The sequence below is a fragment of the Dermacentor andersoni genome, chromosome 3 (genome assembly GCF_023375885.2).
Source record: "Dermacentor andersoni chromosome 3, qqDerAnde1_hic_scaffold, whole genome shotgun sequence".
Classification (NCBI taxonomy): Eukaryota; Metazoa; Arthropoda; class Arachnida; order Ixodida; family Ixodidae; genus Dermacentor; species Dermacentor andersoni.
Genome location: NC_092816.1, coordinates 31,749,297 through 31,767,435, shown reverse-complemented (window position 1 = coordinate 31,767,435; position 18,139 = coordinate 31,749,297). Strand labels below are relative to the sequence as shown.

The 18,139-nt window shown below is 47.3% G+C and overlaps 1 protein-coding gene across 1 annotated transcript in view; it reads right to left on the bottom strand.

Moving 5' to 3' along the window:
- LOC126520859 (beta-hexosaminidase subunit alpha-like) overlaps positions 1-14,084 on the bottom strand; it is a 35,569-nt gene extending 21,485 nt beyond the window's left edge. Inside the window, exons 1-5 of the mRNA XM_050169659.3 lie at positions 13,047-14,084; positions 6,383-6,695; positions 3,289-3,357; positions 3,153-3,202; positions 2,232-2,342 (exon numbers count right to left, since the gene is read on the bottom strand). Coding sequence (XP_050025616.2) covers positions 2,232-2,342; positions 3,153-3,202; positions 3,289-3,357; positions 6,383-6,695; positions 13,047-13,142 — 639 coding nt within the window. The 5' untranslated portion in view covers positions 13,143-14,084. The remainder of the gene's footprint in view (positions 1-2,231; positions 2,343-3,152; positions 3,203-3,288; positions 3,358-6,382; positions 6,696-13,046) is intronic.
- Between the last annotated feature and the right edge of the window lie 4,055 nt (positions 14,085-18,139).

The window sequence follows — 18,139 nt, the reverse complement described above, 5'->3', positions numbered from 1 at the left end:
CGCAGTGAAAACGCTAGAGTGAGCAAGCCCGGAAGCAGTAGCGAGCGAAACCCTAGGAAAATTTCTAATAGAAACATTTTATTGGTGTCTATAGGTTTCATCTTATTGGATTATGAAACGATAGACCTGATACACTAATAAAACATATTTTTATTGGTCTATTGGGCCATGAAGTAATATGCCTGATACACTGGTAAAACTGATAACCTGTATTGGTCTATTAGCTTACAGGTGTATTGGTGTACATCGTAGCACTGTGTACCAAAGTCGTTTGTTCTACAAAGGTGCATTAATTGTTCATTTTAAAGCGAATCTTTCTGCGTGAAGACCTTCCAGACATTGCTGGTCGTGGTTGCTGCTGCGGCCTTGCTAAACATTTCACAAACAGGAGACCACTTATACGCCAGATCGTGGCCTATATATGGCCGCATCTGTTCTACCCCTACAGATGTGCTGGTGGCCAGCTCTGATCTCTACAAGATTACGCAGTGAAACAACAAACGGTACCTAGATATCCTCACTATAAGAAATTAACAGCTTGGGATGCATAAACCCTTTACTAAAGCGACTCCTTTTCTACCTTCATTCTCGATGTTTAGCGTGTCTGCTTTATCCAATTCTTGCCAAGCAATACTACCAATGCAGGTTTATATCATGATCACCACTTCTATTGCATCTATCGGGACCTGCGAAGCATTTTATTTGTCCAATGCAAGTTTATATCGCGACTTCTACTTTTTCAATTGGAACCCCTAAAGGATTTCGTTTTTCTTATAGAACTCTCTATCGCACTGATATAAGACCGGCAAAAGTCTTTATGGGACCTGTACGCTTTGCTATGGGACCTGTAGGTTTTCCTATAGTACCTACATATTTCGTGTAAGACCAACAGAGACTTATATTGGAATTTTCCCTAGGGAGTGACCTTCGTGCGGTCCAACGCTCCAACGCAAAAAACGCAAGAGCGGTGAGAACACTGCGCGCACAAAGGTATGAGCCGTCTACAGATACCTTTCAAGATACGGCGCGCGCGGCCGCGCAAAGTAGGCATGTAGCGGAGTCGAAGCCACTCATCCTGCCTCCCGCGCTGCCTCCCCGCTTTCCTCCCTATATGGCGCGCGAGATTGAGCTGCAATCGTCAGTTCCCCTTGCGCCCGGTCGCGAAATGCGCAGTTGCTGCCGGAGCACAACGCCGCCGCCCCCCCTTCCCTCCCATCTTTCCACGGCCTCCCGCGCGACGGAAGACGGCGCGTTAGCTCTCCGCTTTCTCCCTTCGCACGCGCGAGAATGAGCCGTGATACAGCATACGACGCCTGGCGACGGTATTATCGCCCTTAGACTTCATACGGAACATCACGAGGACGCCGACGGCAAGGGCAAAAATGTGCCTCGAGTGTCCATATAGATAAACGAGTGCCCATATAATTCCTATCGCAATAATTAACAAGCAAGTATCAGCGCGCACAGGCATACATGAAGACATCACGATCGACGACCGCGGACACGCTGTCAAAATGCTGGCGTGAGGAAGCGCGGCAGCAGCAGCGAGTGAGGTGACCTTCGTGTAGTCTGTAACTTCTGCACGAACTGAGCAACGAGAACACAGCGCACGCAAAGCTACGAGCCGTCGACCCACCCAGACTCTGCCCTCAAAGCAGATTGCTTTCAAGATAAAGCCCGCGCGCGTCCGCGCGTTGCTGCCGAAGTACAACGCCCCGCCCCCTACCTCCTCTCTCACCTGTTCTGTGCGCGCGACGGAAGAACGAATCGAGCTTCCTCCCCGCTTTCCTCCTTTTCTGCCGAATAACAACGCCTCCCTCCTCCTTCCCTCCAATCTCCCCATGGTTTTTGCCAGATTTAGCCAATATCGCGGCTCCTCTCGCGCGCTTTCACTCCCATACAGCATACGGCGCGCGGCGACTGTCTTATCGCCCTTCGACTTTATACGGAGTATCACGGCAACACCGACGGCAAAAATGCGCCTGAGTGTCCATATAATTGCTATCGCAATAAAAAGCGATCGTACGTGTTTCAACCAAGTGCGAACGACCCTGTACAGCATATTTATATATGGGCCATGCAGCTAATAAATAACAAATGACAGGATGTAGAAAACTGAGGCAACAACACTATAAAAGGTGGAACTGTTGCGCCCTCCTGAGGAACCTGTTCAACAGCCGAAAATCGCTGTTAAATATCTGAGAAATTATATAGTGTTCGTATGGACGCACCAAGTTTTGCTTGAGAACCTTCATAGGTTGAAAGTGCCTTGATGAATCGAGCAGCAGACCTCTGTATGAAAATCTGGGAAAATCATCGATGACGGTGACGTTGATAAGAAACTGTAAAGGAAAGCAAAGAAAAAGACACCGATAATTAAATAACAATGAATAATTTGTGATTACCACGTACGTTTACCACGTACCTAAGTGTAGGTTCGTGGTTGCAAGTTGTTTTCTGTGGGTCGTTCGTTTGCGAGGGCGCAATGAGCGCAACATCTAAAGCGCGTGCTACCAGTAAGCGTAGCATTTCTTACAATGTTTTACACCAGAAAAGTTGTACAAGAAAGTCGTGCTTCGCAAAACTACGCACTCACGACTACAGCAGTGAGCGTAAGTGATATTATTTCTGATGTCCAGGGTCAAAACTATTGTATATCAGCAATGAAGGGTATGCAATCGGTGTTGCAGCGTGTCTGGTAGTTTTCAAAATGCAGTAAATACAACGAACGCCTCCACAACATGACCTGTATAACGTAGAAATAATTGCATCTCGGTTATATCGTGAGCGGTGCGACGCGAGACGTTTAAACGAAGTCACCTCTATAACGAACGACTTCGGGGGCCTTAAGCACTTCGTTATAAAGACATTCATAAGGCGACTGCATTTCTTGCGGTCTTTTAAATACGGGACACAAAGTTGAGGGAGGAAGTCCTCTGGACACGCAGAAGAACTCAAAATGCCTATAATTGAGTTTGGGTTTTTGGTTACGCTAAGTCGCCTGGGCGAAGCATTCCTAAAGCTCCCTAATGTTCTTTCTGAGCGTGTTTCTGAAGTCCACATCGAGCACTTTGCCTTTCATTATACACAATGATGCTTAGTCTAAATCTGGGCATTTAATACGCTATTCCAAGTTCTCGCAGTTCTCTTACCGCTTTGCTGACAGGATCTTGGTGAACGAGCTGAGTAAATGTTTCAAGTCCTGAAAAGACAACGAACGGAACTTGTGATTACCCTGTCGAATATTTTGTACATTATGTTTGTGAGGTAAGAAAAAATTCCACTCACCGCGCAAAGCGCCCCACACGGTTTGAGACGTAAGCATTGCATCTCCCTGCTCGGGTATGTTGAGTGTGTCTTCAAAGAGAAAAGAACGCTGTTACCTGTCAAGTTACTCAAGTAGCTGCATCATACGGGCACTGCCGCATAGGGGCCCATAGGGTATAGAGAATCCAAGCAGTACAACACTTCTCAGCATCAGTGAAGCCTTCAGCCACTTACAAACGTTTACAGAACATGCTACGGGAAGATAGAGAGGAAGGTCATCAAAAAGGATAGACCTTATTATGTTTACACAAGCCGCTAATAGACGTATGTCTCGAGCAGCGTCAGCTGAGAACAATCACCTAAAGACGCGCAGGAATTTCCAAATGAAATTCTCAGCTCAAATACTGGAGTATCCACAGATATGACTTAGGAACTGTAAGTTAGTGGAAAGTTGCATGAAAACCGTTACAAACTTGGAGAAGATGTTTGTCGGCGCAGCTTCCAGCTCTAGTCATCAATCGTGGTTTCTAGGATTTTGCGCCAGATGGATGCGAAATTGGGGCCAGCAATATTTCTTTTTTTTTTTCAGCTTCAGCACCGTTGTTAGCGCCTTCTGTATACAATGCGCGGACGATAAGTGTAGGCATGAACCAAAATTTCTCTTAAACTGTTTCAGTTCAGCTCATATTTTCGAAAAGCTCTTGAAGTTCTCTTTGTCTATGTCCCGTACCACATTGCCAAATCACTGTACTGTTTTAAAGCTAAAAGCTCCTTCTCCGAGGTAAGCCGCGGCTTGAGAAGTGACCTAATAAGAGGCGCTGTAAGTGTAAGCTGTACTCCTTTCGTTTCGTATTTCTACTTCCCCCCCCCCCCCCCCCCCCCCCACACACACACACTGCCGGCTCCTTATCGCCATTGGCCCTGGCAAAGGAACAGCCTTTTCTGGTTCGATCTCTTCGCGTCTCGCGAAATTCTCCATACCACGTGGCAATGCATTTAATATGCAGGTTATGGGTGTCAGTACGCATCTACGCGTCGATTCGAGCAGTCCGACAACGAGTTACGTAGCATACATGCAATAGGTTTAAATAATATGACTCAGGCACGTCGAGTCGTTCTGTCCTATATACATATATATATATATATATATATATATATATATATATATATATATATATATATATATATATATATATATATATATATATATATATATACCGCTCTGCGACAAGACTAAACTCCACTCTCTTTTTTTGTGTGTGTGTTCCTGCTGCTGCATGGTTGTAATTGCACTCGCTCATTCAGACGCGGTGTGCTAAGCTCGCACATATTAAGAAAAAAAAATCACGTTCCTCTTTCTTTGTGTCGTTTTCTCTCTGTCTAAAAAAGTAAAATGATTTCTGATTCCCTTTGCAAAAGGAAAAGGAAATAAACCAGCAAACAGAGACAACCACTCCTCACGTGTGCACATGTGGCATGTTTGATGTGACATGTGCACATGTGAGGAGTGGTTGTCTCTATCTGCTGGTGACATTTTTGCCTCCACCAGAACAGCTCAACTTTTGTACAACGACAGAATAAAGAGGAAACTGTAATTCATATGTAATTGAATGGAACTGAAAAAGCATACACTTGAGAACAAGAAGTGCCTACAGCTAGTTTTTTGCATACTTCTTTTTTTCGATTCCCAAAGTTTCGCTGTCGTTACATTTCTGCACTAATGTGTTTGTATTTATCATTCGTAATAAGGTTCCCACTTCAGAGATATCCCTATAAGCGTAGTCAGACTGTACGAGCAGGCTCAACAGTTTACCGAATGTGGGATCAAAAAGGAGGCAGAATATTTCCTGGCCATGCAGCCTGCATTTCAAGTGTGCTACATGCACTATATAATGTACGCGACCAACATAGGGCTGTACTGTTTTAATGGCTGCAAGCTAAAACTGGGCTGGCATTCCACTTTTCTTGCGAAACCCACAGTCCGCAATTTTTTTTAACCTGCCTGTTCGTTCTACTACCAGAAACAATAGAGTTCCATGACCATTCGTAAAAAAATTCTCCTGCATTCTGGTTGGCGATATAATCGTAGCAGAAGTTACTAGATTACTTGACTCGTTTCGTGACTCCGGTTTGGGAGCACCGCTGAAACATGATTCCCAAGATCCGTTTCCTGCCGCGAACTCCACACTAATTGCGTCTCCCTCGTTAACACGCGTCAGGCAGCGAAAGAGTGATCACGTGTGGCTCGGTCTCGAAGGCTGAGAACACGCGCGTGATCTGAGAAGCCGCGCCGTGCGTGACCTGCGACCGTTGTCCGTCGCGTGGTGGTGCGAGCTACGGTATTTGCCCGGAGGCCGCTCGAAAGGCAGCAAAAAAGGGTCGGGTGCCAGGCAGCCTTTGCTTTGAGTTGGTGGCGGCTGGGCCCATAAAGGCCCACAGCCTCCTTGCTGATGTCGGCGTTGGCTATGCCATTGTACGAGAGATATTCAACTCTAGCCCGATCCTGCAGCAGCTGAATGCCCTATACTGGCTGTGTCCCATTGCGGGCTTGTTTTACGATTAGTCAGCCAGCACGAGCTGTGATTTTTTTTTTTTTTTTTTGCGCTATGGCCCGCAACGTCTGCTCAGGTACAATGGAAGTGCTACGTTGTGTTCCCGTTTGCGTAATCTGACCGAGATTGGATTGTAACATACAATGACAAGTCAGCGCTGGTAGCTAAGTGATGTACGCCGGGCATTTTTTATTGTCTGCCGGAGCACTTTATCCGGAATGTTGCTCAATCCGGTCGAATTGAGCGAGATTCACACCACTGTATCATTTTTTTTTGTGTGTGTGTGTGTGTGTGTGTGTGTGTGTGTGTGTGTGTGTGTGTGTGTGTGTGTGTGTGTGTGTGTGTGTGTGTGTGCGTGTGTGTGTGTGTGTGTGTGTGTGTGTGTGTGTGTGTGTGTGTGTGTGTGTGTGTGTGTGTGTGTGTGTGTGTGTGTGTGTGTGTGTGTGTGTGTGTGTGTGTGTGTGTGTGTGTGTGTGTGTGTGTGTGTGTGTGTGTGTGTTGTGCTACGCGCGGCGCGTAGGTTAGCGCAATCTACGAGCTTCGATCAGTGTACGCCCGCTTACAGCTCTCGTCCTCCTTGTGCTGCGGGTAGCCGCAGTGTTCCTGTCCCTGGTAGTGGGCCACTTCGACCCTGAGCGCGGGCAGGACTCCGTGATCGACGACGGCCGAGATGCCCTCTCCTCCTGCAGATCCTCTTCGGGTGTCGCCGAGGAAGGCGAGTTTGCGGTATCGAGCCAGAGCCTTGGCCACCACGTCGCACGAGTCGGTAGCTGCCGAGCTCAGTGCAAACGTGTCCGGGTCCAGGCTCCGCTGTAGCGGCCACGACTGCCATCGCTGGGGCGCGGGCCACGGGGAGCCCGGCGGAGGCCGCTTGCCCTGGTAGCGGAGAAACCGAGTAAACGTCGTTTGACGCAACAAAGAAAGCAGAAATCCATTGTGCACCGACGTGCTGCAGCAGGCGCCTCACGCCCGAAGTCATTCGTAAACGACTTGACTCAATGAATTATCGCGGATGGAGTCTCATGAAAACCTTCGATTGGTCGTCCCGCACTGCCCAGGACTTCTCAAGACGCCAATGCGCAGTGGCGTATCCAGAGAGAGAGAGAGAGAGAGAGAGACAAAGATATAAAGGTAGGGAAGTTAATAAGTGGTGTGCTCGGTTAGCTACCCTACACTTGGGGAGGTGGAAAGGGGGAGCTTCTCGGACAGTACTGGGCCTTGCGGGAAGGCATATCGAAAAGGCCCACTGCTGGGTGAGTCATTTCGACAACGTTGTTATTTCCAGTGCAAATGCAGCAAGACCGAATGCAGAGTGTTGTTTTGTCCATACTTTTTCGTTCGTCTCACCTTTGCGCTGTAAATAGCACTATGCTCATCATAAAACATAACACCACTAAATTGTTTTCTTCTGTTGCTTGTTAAAGATAGGGAGACATATCTAACTGCGGAAACAAAATAACTGTCTCGCTCAAGACGCCCACCTGACACCTACTCAGCGGCAGAAGGGAAGCCATGAGTGATTCCGAGGTAGTCTCCCTGCCGAGTATTGTCCAAGTCCCATACTGATTATAATCGGTAATGTGACGAGAGCCACCGTATTCAGCATGGCACTGACGATTTCTTTTATTAGCTTCAAGATATGGACAACACACAAGACATCATGTGTTTCATTATGCTCACCATGTCTTCAAACCTATGCGAAGAAACTAAAATATCTCGAAGAATTTACCACCATAAATTTTTAAAAAGATTCTATATGTGGTACATCAATGACGAACTGCGATAGCGCCATATGCGGCTTTCTTGTGCCGGGCTTATCAGCCACCGGCTTGCCCACAGATGTGGTTATAAGCAGCTGCTACTGCGTCGAGGCGGTCACCTGTAACCTGACTTTACAGTTGTTCACCGGCAGCTGCAGGCTGCTGCTGTTCGGTTACTTTGCCATACAATAAAGGCATGCCATTCTACCGTCTGACTTCCTGGACGCTGCGTGCATCAACTACGACAGTATATCACAGGGCACGCCTGGTTTGAATTTCAAAGCAGGTGAACGCAACCTGCTTCGCCTTGCATGGCGTAGCGCGGTGGGGCGTAGACACGTGAGAGCGTTTGCGGTTGCGCGCACATGTGACTGCCTCATCAAAGGGCGCGCTTACAGCTGCTTGGCTGTTAGTCATAAATATTATGCGTGGATTACATGCTAATAATGTGTGGGCTTCCTTTTTCATCCGTCCATTTTTACTTGGTTGTCGCCAACAGTGCAAGTCTCTTTCGCGGTTCCCATTCCTGCAGCAGAATTCTGTTCAAACAGACTGCGGGTTTCGCCCGAGATGAGGCGTAATACGCTAATCCGGTGTAGACAAGAAGCAGGCTGGAGACAAGGCAGTGGGGGAATATGGCATAGGCACTAGGAATAGCAGGGGAGAGTTATTAGTAGAGTTTGCGGAACAGAATAATATGCGGATAATGAATACCTTCTTCTGCAAGCGGGATAGCCGAAAGTGGACGTGGAGGAGCCCGAACGGCGAGACTAGAAATGAAATAGACTTCGTACTCTGCGCTAACCCTGGCATCATACAAGATGTGGACGTGCTCGGTAAGGTTCGCTGCATTGACCACAGGATGGTGAGAACTCAAATTAGCCTAGACTTGAGGAGGGAACGGAAGAAACTGGTACATAAGAAGCCGATCAATGAGTTAGCGGTAAGAGGAAAAATAGAGGAATTCCAGATCAAGCTACAGAACAGGTATTCGGCTTTAACTCAGGAAGAGGACCTTAGTGTTGAAGCAATGAACGACAATCTTGTGGGCATCACAAAGGAGTGTGCAATAGAAGTCGGCGGTAACTCCGTTAGACAGGATACCAGTAAGCTATCGCAGGAGACGAAAGATCTGATCAAGAAACGCCAATGTATGAAAGCTTCTAACCCTACAGCTAGAATAGAACTGGCAGAATTTTCGAAGTTAATCAACAAGCGTAAGACAGCTGACATAAGGAAGTATAATATGAATAGAATTGAACAAGCTCTCAGGAACGGAGGAAGCCTAAAAGCAGTGAAGAAGAAACTAGGAAGTGGCAAGAATCAGATGTATGCGTTAAGAGACAAAGCCGGCAATATCATTACTAATATGGATGAGATAGTTCAAGTGGCTGAGGCGTTCTATAGAGATTTATACAGTACGAGTGGCACCCACGATGATAATGGAAGAGAGAATAGTCAAGAGGAATTCGAAATCCCACAAGTAACGCCGGAAGAAGTAAGGAAAGCCTTGGGAGCTATGCAGAGGTGGAAGGCAGCTGGGGAGGATCAGGTAACAGCAGATTTGTTGAAGGACGGTGGGCAGATTGTTCTAGAAAAACTGGCCACCCTGTATACACAATGCGTCATGGCCTCGAGCGTACCGGAATCTTGGAAGAACGCTAACATAATCCTAATCCATAAGAAAGGGGACGCCAAAGACTTGAAAAATTATAGACTGATCAGCTTACTCTCCGTTGCCTACAAATTATTTACTAAGGTAATTGCAAATAGAATCAGGAACACCTTAGACTTCCGTCAACCAAAGGACCAGGCAGGATTCCGTCAAGGCTACTCAACAATAGATCATATTCACACTATCAATCAGGTGATAGAGAAATGTGCGGAATATAACCAACCATTATATATAGCTTTCATTGATTATGAGAAAGCGTTTGATTCAGTCGAAACCTCAGCAGTCATGGAGGCATTGCGGAATCAGGGTGTAGACGAGCCGTACGTAAAAATACTGAAAGATATCTATAGCGGCTCCACAGCCACTGTAGTCCTCCATAAAGAAAGCAACAAAATCCCTATAAAGAAAGGCGTCAGGCAGGGAGATACGATCTCTCCAATGCTATTCACAGCGTGTTTACAGGAGGTATTCAGAGACTTGGATTGGGAAGAATTGGGGATAAGAGTAAATGGAGAATACCTTGGTAACTTGCGCTTCGCTGATGATATTGCCTTTCTTAGTAACTCAGGGGACCAACTACAATGCGTGCTCACTGACCTGGAGAGGCAGAGCAGAAGGGTGGGACTAAAAATTAATCTGCAGAAAACTAAAGTAATGTTTAAAAGTCTCGGAAGGGAACAGCAGTTTACGATAGGTAGCGAGGCACTGGAAGTGTGGTAAGGGAATATATCTACTTAGGACAGGTAGTGCCTGCTGATCCGGATCATGAGAGTGAAATAATCAGAAGAATAAGAATGGGCTGGGGTGCGTTTGGCAGGCATTCGCAGATCATGAACAGCAGGTTGCCATTAGAGACTTTTAGCGTGTCCGGTATTCGGGCAAGCGCGGGCGGTTTTCCGGTTTAGCGGGGGCGTCAACGTGAGCGGCCAGATTGGTGGCGCCAGCTGGTGGCGCAAAGCTCAACCACACAAACACAGAGCTAATTACTATATTCTGCTTAGCTGCTGGCGTAAATTTTCGACAGTGGCGTAATCGTGTTCACAATTACGCCGCTGCCAAAAATTTGCACGAGTGGCGAAGCAGGATATGGTGAGTTACTGCAGTTTTAGCCGTGCGTTTGTCTGGTTGAGCTCTACAACACCAGGCGGCTTCACCACTCACGTTTACGCCCCGACCATCCGGTAATCCGCCCAAACCGCTCCCGTTTACCGGAATAGCGTACAAGCTAAAGTCTCTATTATCCCTCAAGAGAAAAGTGTATAACAGCTGTGTGTTACCAGTACTCACGTACGGGGCAGAAACCTGGAGGCTTACGAAAAGGGTTCTACTTAAATTGAGGACTACGCAACGAGCTATGAAAAGAAGAATGATAGGTGTAACATTAAGGGGTAAGAAACGAGCAGATTGGGTGAGGGAACAAACGCGCGTTAATGACATCTTAGTTGAAATCAAGAAAAAGAAATGGGCATGGGCAGGACATGTAATGAGGAGGGAAGATAACCGATGGTCATTAAGAGTTACAGAGTGGATTCCGAGGGAAGGGAAGCGTAGCAGGGGGCGACAGAAAGTTAGGTGGGCAGATGAGATTAGGAAGTTTGGAGGGTCAACATGGCCACAATTAGTACATGACCGGGGCAGTTGGAGAAGTATGGGAGAGGCCTTTGCCCTGCAGTGGGCGTAACCAGGCTGATGATGATGATGATGACGCTAATCCTTGAGTAGCGAAACTGTGCCACAAAAGAAAAAGTAAAGTGCACTCCCGAAGACCGCCATGCGCCAAATCACGCACCACCTTCAGCTGCGCTTCGTTCCTCGAATAGGCAGGACGTGTGCCGAGTGAGCTGCTGAACAACACTTTGCAACGTGGTGAACGCGGTTTAAATCACGGATCCGGAACCTCAAAGAGGTACGACGTAGTGCTAACGGACGCATTTACCGCTAAATCACCACTGATATATATATATATATATATATATATTCGTTGAAGTTTAGCTCTGCCGCAATCGTGGCATAACAGTATCTTTCAGATTATTGTTGCCAAAGTGAATCTGCGGCCTTCAGTGAATATCTTAGTAATATGCGGCACCATCGATCACATCTAAAGAGAATCAGCGACGCGGTTTCCCGTTCTCAACCAGCAACATTAGAAAGCACCGTAAACACGTGAAAGCAATCCACCGTAGGCGGCGTCCTCCGAGCCAAACGGAAGCCATGCGGAAGGTCATATATATTGCGGGTTATTGGGTGAAAGCAACATTGGCCATTGTCGAATGTGCCACCTCCTTTCTCTCTCTCTCGTCTTTTTCCGGAATAAATTTCCATTTGATGCATACTTTTGGTGTCGAAGCACTTATTAAGAGGCGGTTGCGTTCGTATGCTGTGGTGAGGCCAGCGCGACTGCACATTCCTATAGAGGGAGGCGATTAACGGTAATTACGGCATGACGCCGAAACAGGACGCCGACGTCACCTCGCAACACGTTAGCGAGCCATGGCAGGGACCGAGCATCTGGTCCCGTGGCCCCGGGCTATGCGCCGATGTGGGTCATCTGGCAAGCAGCCGAGGGCTCGAGGCGTCGGTTAACGTGCAGCCAAATATCTGACTGCCCGAAGTCAAAATACTGGTTGGTCAGAGGCACAGAGAAAGTGATGAGAGGAATATCGCTTTGCTGTATTCGAAAAGCGAAAGTGAGTCTAGCTTGCACAGTGACTGGTCGTTACGAAAACGAGCACGATAACTCAAAATACGTAGATACAACTCGCTGAGCATATATACTTCCGTCCTATTATACTTTGCAGTGGGACCAAAGCAAAGTGTTGCTCCCACCCGTTGCGTTCAGAAAACGATCGTTCTGTGCAGTTGCAGCCTTGTTTCTTTCTTTTTTCTGCATCAGCACACGTACTTGCGCGTGTTCATATCTACAAACTTGTAACACGACCCCTTCGTACGTGCAGCGAAAGCTGACGCATGAAAAAACATATCTCGCGCGCACACTACACCCCCTTCCCTTACCTCCCACTTCAGCCTATCCTCTTCTCTCACTGTGGTCGACCCTGAAGGTCACAGTTATTTCCTAACAGCTCTTAAATCACTAACAGGGCGTCACCTCAGACCCTATTAGCTTTTTTTTTTTAATTCTGACTATAGGTACGCTATCATTTTTCTAAAGACCATAATTCTGTATCAAAACGTAATGCACGAGCCATCTTTCTTTCTTTCTCTCCCTATTTCTTTATCGCTCTCTTTATCTTTCTTATGCCTTTCTACTTTCCGCTTACAAATTAAGCAATGCGCAACCCATGAGGTGTCCTCGTAACGGCAAATGAGGAACGTGCATGGTCTATGATATTTGTTTTTCTGAACTCCACAAATTTTTGCTTGTTCTGGCGATGCTTCTCTATGACTGGCGTATATGTACAAAGAAGGAAAAAAAGAAGAATGTGAATGGGTGGACAGAGCACTTTAGCGTGCCTTCTAATTCATTCACAGTTTCTAAAGACTGACGTCGAGGGCGATGTCTCTAATTCTGATAGCATAGAAAGCTATTGTTTCTCACTTTCCAAAACAAACAGTTTAGCTGGTCTTATGCAATATTGAGAAAATGGTAAAGCCGAAGGAGCGAACCAGAAAGAAAGAAAAATCCGCAACGGCGTGACCGCTGTATACACACTATAACACCTGAGTCATCGAACCCCACCACAATAGTTCTTCCAATGCAAAAGCACACGAACCCAATTATCAACCGGACGTTCGCCAAAGCGAGAGCGTGCGTTCACCCCTTTCAACACTCACCGGAAGAGGCAGGCGAACTTCTATGTAGGTTATGAAAGCGTAGGCCAGTAACACCGGCGCCAGAAGCAGCACGATCTTGAGCAGCGATGAAGTCATTGCGCTTCTCGTTCGGCGCCCACTCGCTGTACGAGTTCGAAACGCGTCGTTTCAAAACACGGTGAGTAAAAATTAAAATAAAACTCGTCCAGGACGCAGTCAACGGGGAGGCCCGCGATCTCCAACAGCTGACTGGATGACAATCCACTCTGACGTATGTGGCTGAACGCTCGCTCGCTCGCTTGCGTCGCTCAGACGACGAGATCGCGACGAGCTGCTTGCTGCTGCGTCGCCGGGGCCTGCTAAGCCGATCTGTCCGGGGCGGCAGGTCGGTCGCACTGGTTGTTGTCGCCGACTCGCTATACAGAGTCCCGCCGATTGTAAACCAGTTTGACTCTCGTCGCCCGACCTCCGCGTATTCCTGCGGCGATCCGGGGCTCGTCGAACGACTCGCCGGTGCAAGGCGTGCAGCGCCGAGCAAAGCTCGCGCGACGGCCGGAAAGCTTTCTTCGCAAGCCGGTTGGTTCGTGATTGAAGAGAAAAGAAACAGAAACTGCTGCGACGTGAGAACACACGCCGTCGAACATGGGACTGAAAGAAACCCTTAAAAAAAAAAAAACGCAGGACGAAGAGCTGATATGTGGGAGTCACGAGAACAGCGAGGCAGCTAGGCGGCTATAAAAAAGACGAGTCGGAGCCATGAAAACGTTTACGCAGCGGAACCTTGGATGGGAGTATCGCGCAGCGGAGGCAGATAACGCAGCGCGAGCGGACATGTCTTACGAAACGACCCCCTCCACTGCACGCCAGTGCGCTCGAATATCAGGCAATGCAAAACGTTGGCGGACGCGAAGGCACTGACGACGTAGGCAACAAGAATTATTCAAAGCGCGCTCTGGTTCACGCCAACAAAACAGTGATCGGCTTACAAATGTCAAATGTGAAACGAACACCATTCGCAGACACAAACGCACTAGACACCGGGACGGCACTACTTAGAGCCCAATTCCATTTGGTCTCCCGAACCACAACAAGCCGTAGAACTCGACCTATATGTTAAAACTGTCACTAAAGAAATTATAAGCCAATCCAAGACAACTAAGCGACCTAAAACCACAACTTCCTCAGTGGGTCGTATCATTTAAAATCTTAGTTGTCAAAACGACATTGGCAATAAGGAAGCAGATGAGGGTGGAAGTGTAGTCATTTGGCCAATAGATAAGTACAAGCACGAGGCTTACAGACAGCTAGACAACCCTTAGCATCACCGTAAGCTAGACAACGATCCGACGTTACCGTACACACTAATTACTAACAGGCTGAAATTACTTTTGGCTGATGAGTTGATAGCACTGCCCGAACTCAAATTTCTTAAACCAAGCAACAAAACTGCAAGGCGCTTCTACCACCTTCTGAAAATTCATGAAATTCCACTCACTGAGCTATACACCGCTAACATTCCAGGGAGTCCCATAGTATCAAACAACAAAACCCGGAAAGAGAGCCTCTCCCAATTTCTTAACCACTTCCTTGGTGACTTTCCCAAAACATTTCCGCATTTGTACAACATGCACCCCACCTACTAAGAATTATGGACGACATTAGCACTACAGGCACACTACCGCTAAACTTAGCACACTAGGCACACTAGCGCAAAAGCACACTACCGCAAAGGACACTACACGCCATGGCCCTGTACACCAACGTTCCAATCACTGATGGTTTATCTTCGATAAAAGAAACGCTGTCCAAACACAATGCACACCACTTTATTGCAGTCTATAGGTCTCTTCTTGAATTAGTTCTAACATATAATTACTTCGACTTTGAGGAGAATTGCTACCTACAAATACATGGGACAAGCATGGGTACACCTTTTGCACCAACCTACGCGAACGTATTTACGGGGACTCTAAAAACAACTTTCTTATCTTACTGCACAGACAAGCCTCACACATACGTACGGTACATAGACAACATATTTATAATATTGGGACAGGGTCAGGACAGTCTAGATAAATTCTTTTCACCCAACAATAAAATTCACGTAGGAATCTTCAAGTGAGCGCATAAACTTTCTGTACACAACAATATATATTGGCAATAGGACACTAAAGACAACGCTCTATAGGAAACCTTTTGATAAACTACAGTACCTAGACTATACAAGCCACCATCCCTGACATTGGAAACAAGGAATTTTTAAAGGTCAAGCCACACGACTACGTCGCATTTGTGTTGGAAACTATGTCTGCATAGATAGACGCAATGCCCTGCAGCCTTTCCTCACTGATTACCTTGTTTGCGTATCGCACTCTGTGGACCTTTCAGCAGGTTGTTTTCTCTTTTTAAAGAGAACTCCTTGTTCTGATCTTATCCTGATCTTCGACAGTAAAGGCCACTTCAAAAGTTGCGATTTCCATTTACATGGTATACTAAATGGCGTGTAGTTAATGTCTATGCTTTCAATGATGAAGCTAATGGAAATAAGATTTTTGAAGCTATGCTTAACCTTGCCAGATTGCGATCGCTCTGTCTTTCTCGTGGGAGACTTCAGTTGTGTATGCAATCCATCTGACCACGCTGATTCAGTCAGTAGTGGGGATAGGAGGGCTGAAGTACTAACATGCATCACAGATAAGAGTGCTGAAGTATTAGTTCTGCGGAAACCCGCAAGGTGGAGAGAAGTAATTAGTAAAGGGAAAATCAGACATCCGCCCGTTCGTAGCAATTGCTACAAAGGAAACCCATACGGGTTCCTCGAAAGAAAAGCCTCGCAGTTGAAGAAAACTTCATCCTGGTCCGGGACTCGAACCCGGGACCACCGCCTTTCCGGGGCAGCTGCTCCAAGGTAAATATACCTGGTAGCGAAGCTTCTGTAGGAGCCCATACGTTCAAAACATGGTGGTTCATCGATGGTTCATGGGGCTTAGCGCCATCTGTATGTGGAGACCATGAAGCCAACCTTAAAGCGTTAGAGGAAATAGGACTTGGTGGCAAGACATATATCTGGGTTCATAGCTACCTACAGATGCGATAATTCTACGTGCTCACCGGGGATGGCCCGACACTCCTATATTATAGTAGCCGCGGAGTCCCTCACGGCGGAGTACTAAGCCCAATGCTTGTTAATCTAGCCCTTATTGGACTACTCGAGGGCCTGTCAAGCACTTCATCGGCCCAGAAAGCAGTTCGAGCGCTTTTTCGCTACCTGAGGGCAACAGACTTGAGTGCCCGACTATAAACATCCTACACCTAAGTTCTCTCTCTCCCTCTTTCACTCCCCATTCCTCTCCCCACGTCTAGGGTAGCAAACTGGACTCAGTCTGTTTAACCTCCCTGCCTTTCCGTCTTCCCTTCTCTCTCTCTCTGTCAAGCACCGTTCGACTCTCTATCTACGCTGGCGACATCTGTATCTGGACGTCGGGGGTGACACGGCTTCAGCTTCGCGTTCTGCTTCGGAAGGTGGCCTCATCTACCTTCGTAAACAAGGTCTGGAGGTGACGTGGGAAAAGTGCGCAGTGGTGGCGTTCATCCGGAAGGCAATGTCTGCATATGCCATATCAATCAGCGGATAAGTGATCTCGTCCAGGAGAAGTCATAGGCTCTTGCATGTTGTGATTGACAGAGACTTGTCCTGGACTCCTCACGTGAGCCACGTCCAAAAGCGACTGATTGCTAGATGTCCTATTGTCACGTAGTAGTGACGGTGAAAAAAGCAAAACTGTGAATGGCGAAACTAGCGTCTTATTGCGCGAGCTTGTGCCCACAAAAGCAAGTTACAATTAAAACACAACGATAGCTGCGAACACAGTCGGCGATCGTCGGAAATCTGATCAGCGGGTCAAGCACGTCGGCTTTTTATACATCAGTCGTTGAATGTTCCAGAGTAATCTCTGGGAGTCTGGGACCCACGTGTCTTCAACAAAGTTCTACGCCATTCACGTCGTGCATGCATGAAATCAGATTACACAAGGTTCGGCAATAGACAGCGGATGGAACAATCGATAACATTCCAGAAACTTCCGATACATGCAGGCACGTCCTGCGCTGTGCGATAACATTTGTTAGGCGGTGAAACGTGGTCACCCGATTAAGATAAACAAGTACACGTGTCAATACCCCCCTCTTAAAAAGCATCGTCCCGATGCTATAAACACAAGAGAGCGAAACACAAAAGGACACTTATTAAACAAAAGTAACAAAACAACGAAAAGAAACAAAGTAAAAAAAAGTCCAAAGGTCAGCTACGCAAAATTCCAAAGTTCATTAGCGCTGGTAGAACGGCTTGAGTCGCACAACGTAGACTATTTCAGGTCGTGAGCGGCGCAGCTGTGATAGCGAAATGCCGTCTGGCACGACCTCAAAGTCCAGTGCGCCAATGCGTCTGATGATCTTGTAGGGCTAGAAATAGCGGCGTAAAAGCTTCTCGCTAAGTCCTCGTCAGCGAATTGGGGTCCAAGCCCAAACACGGTCGCCGGGCTGGTACCTATCGTAGCATCGTCGAATGTTGTAGTGTCGGCTGTCGATTTTTTGTTGGTTCTTGATCCGCAGGTGGGCGAGATGTCAGGCTTCTTCGGTGCGCTGGAGATAGGTGGGGATGTCAAGATTATTTTCATCGGTGATGTGCGGCAGCATGGCGTCGAGAGTGGTCGTCGGGTTTCTGCCGTAAACCAGCTTAAATGGCGTGATCTGTGTTGTTTCTTGCACCGCCGTGTTGTAAGCGAAGGTTACGTACGGCGTAAATATATATAGCTGCTAAACTATAGATCTCGTGCGGGGATACTGGCAAGTTCCCTTTTCAGAAAGTGCCAGCCGCTATGCCGCATTTATCTCACCTGTAGGCACTTTTCGCCCTCTCGCCCTCAGCTTCGGGCTGAAGAACGCACCGTTTAGCTTCTCTAAGTTAATGAATATTGTCCTAAAAGACTTGCAGAAGTTCGCCTTGCCATATCTTGATGATGTGACAATTTTTTCGGACAGCTGGAAACAGCACGTATCGCACCTCAAACAGGTGTTCTCACGGTTGAGGAAAGCCGGCTTAACGATGAAAGCGG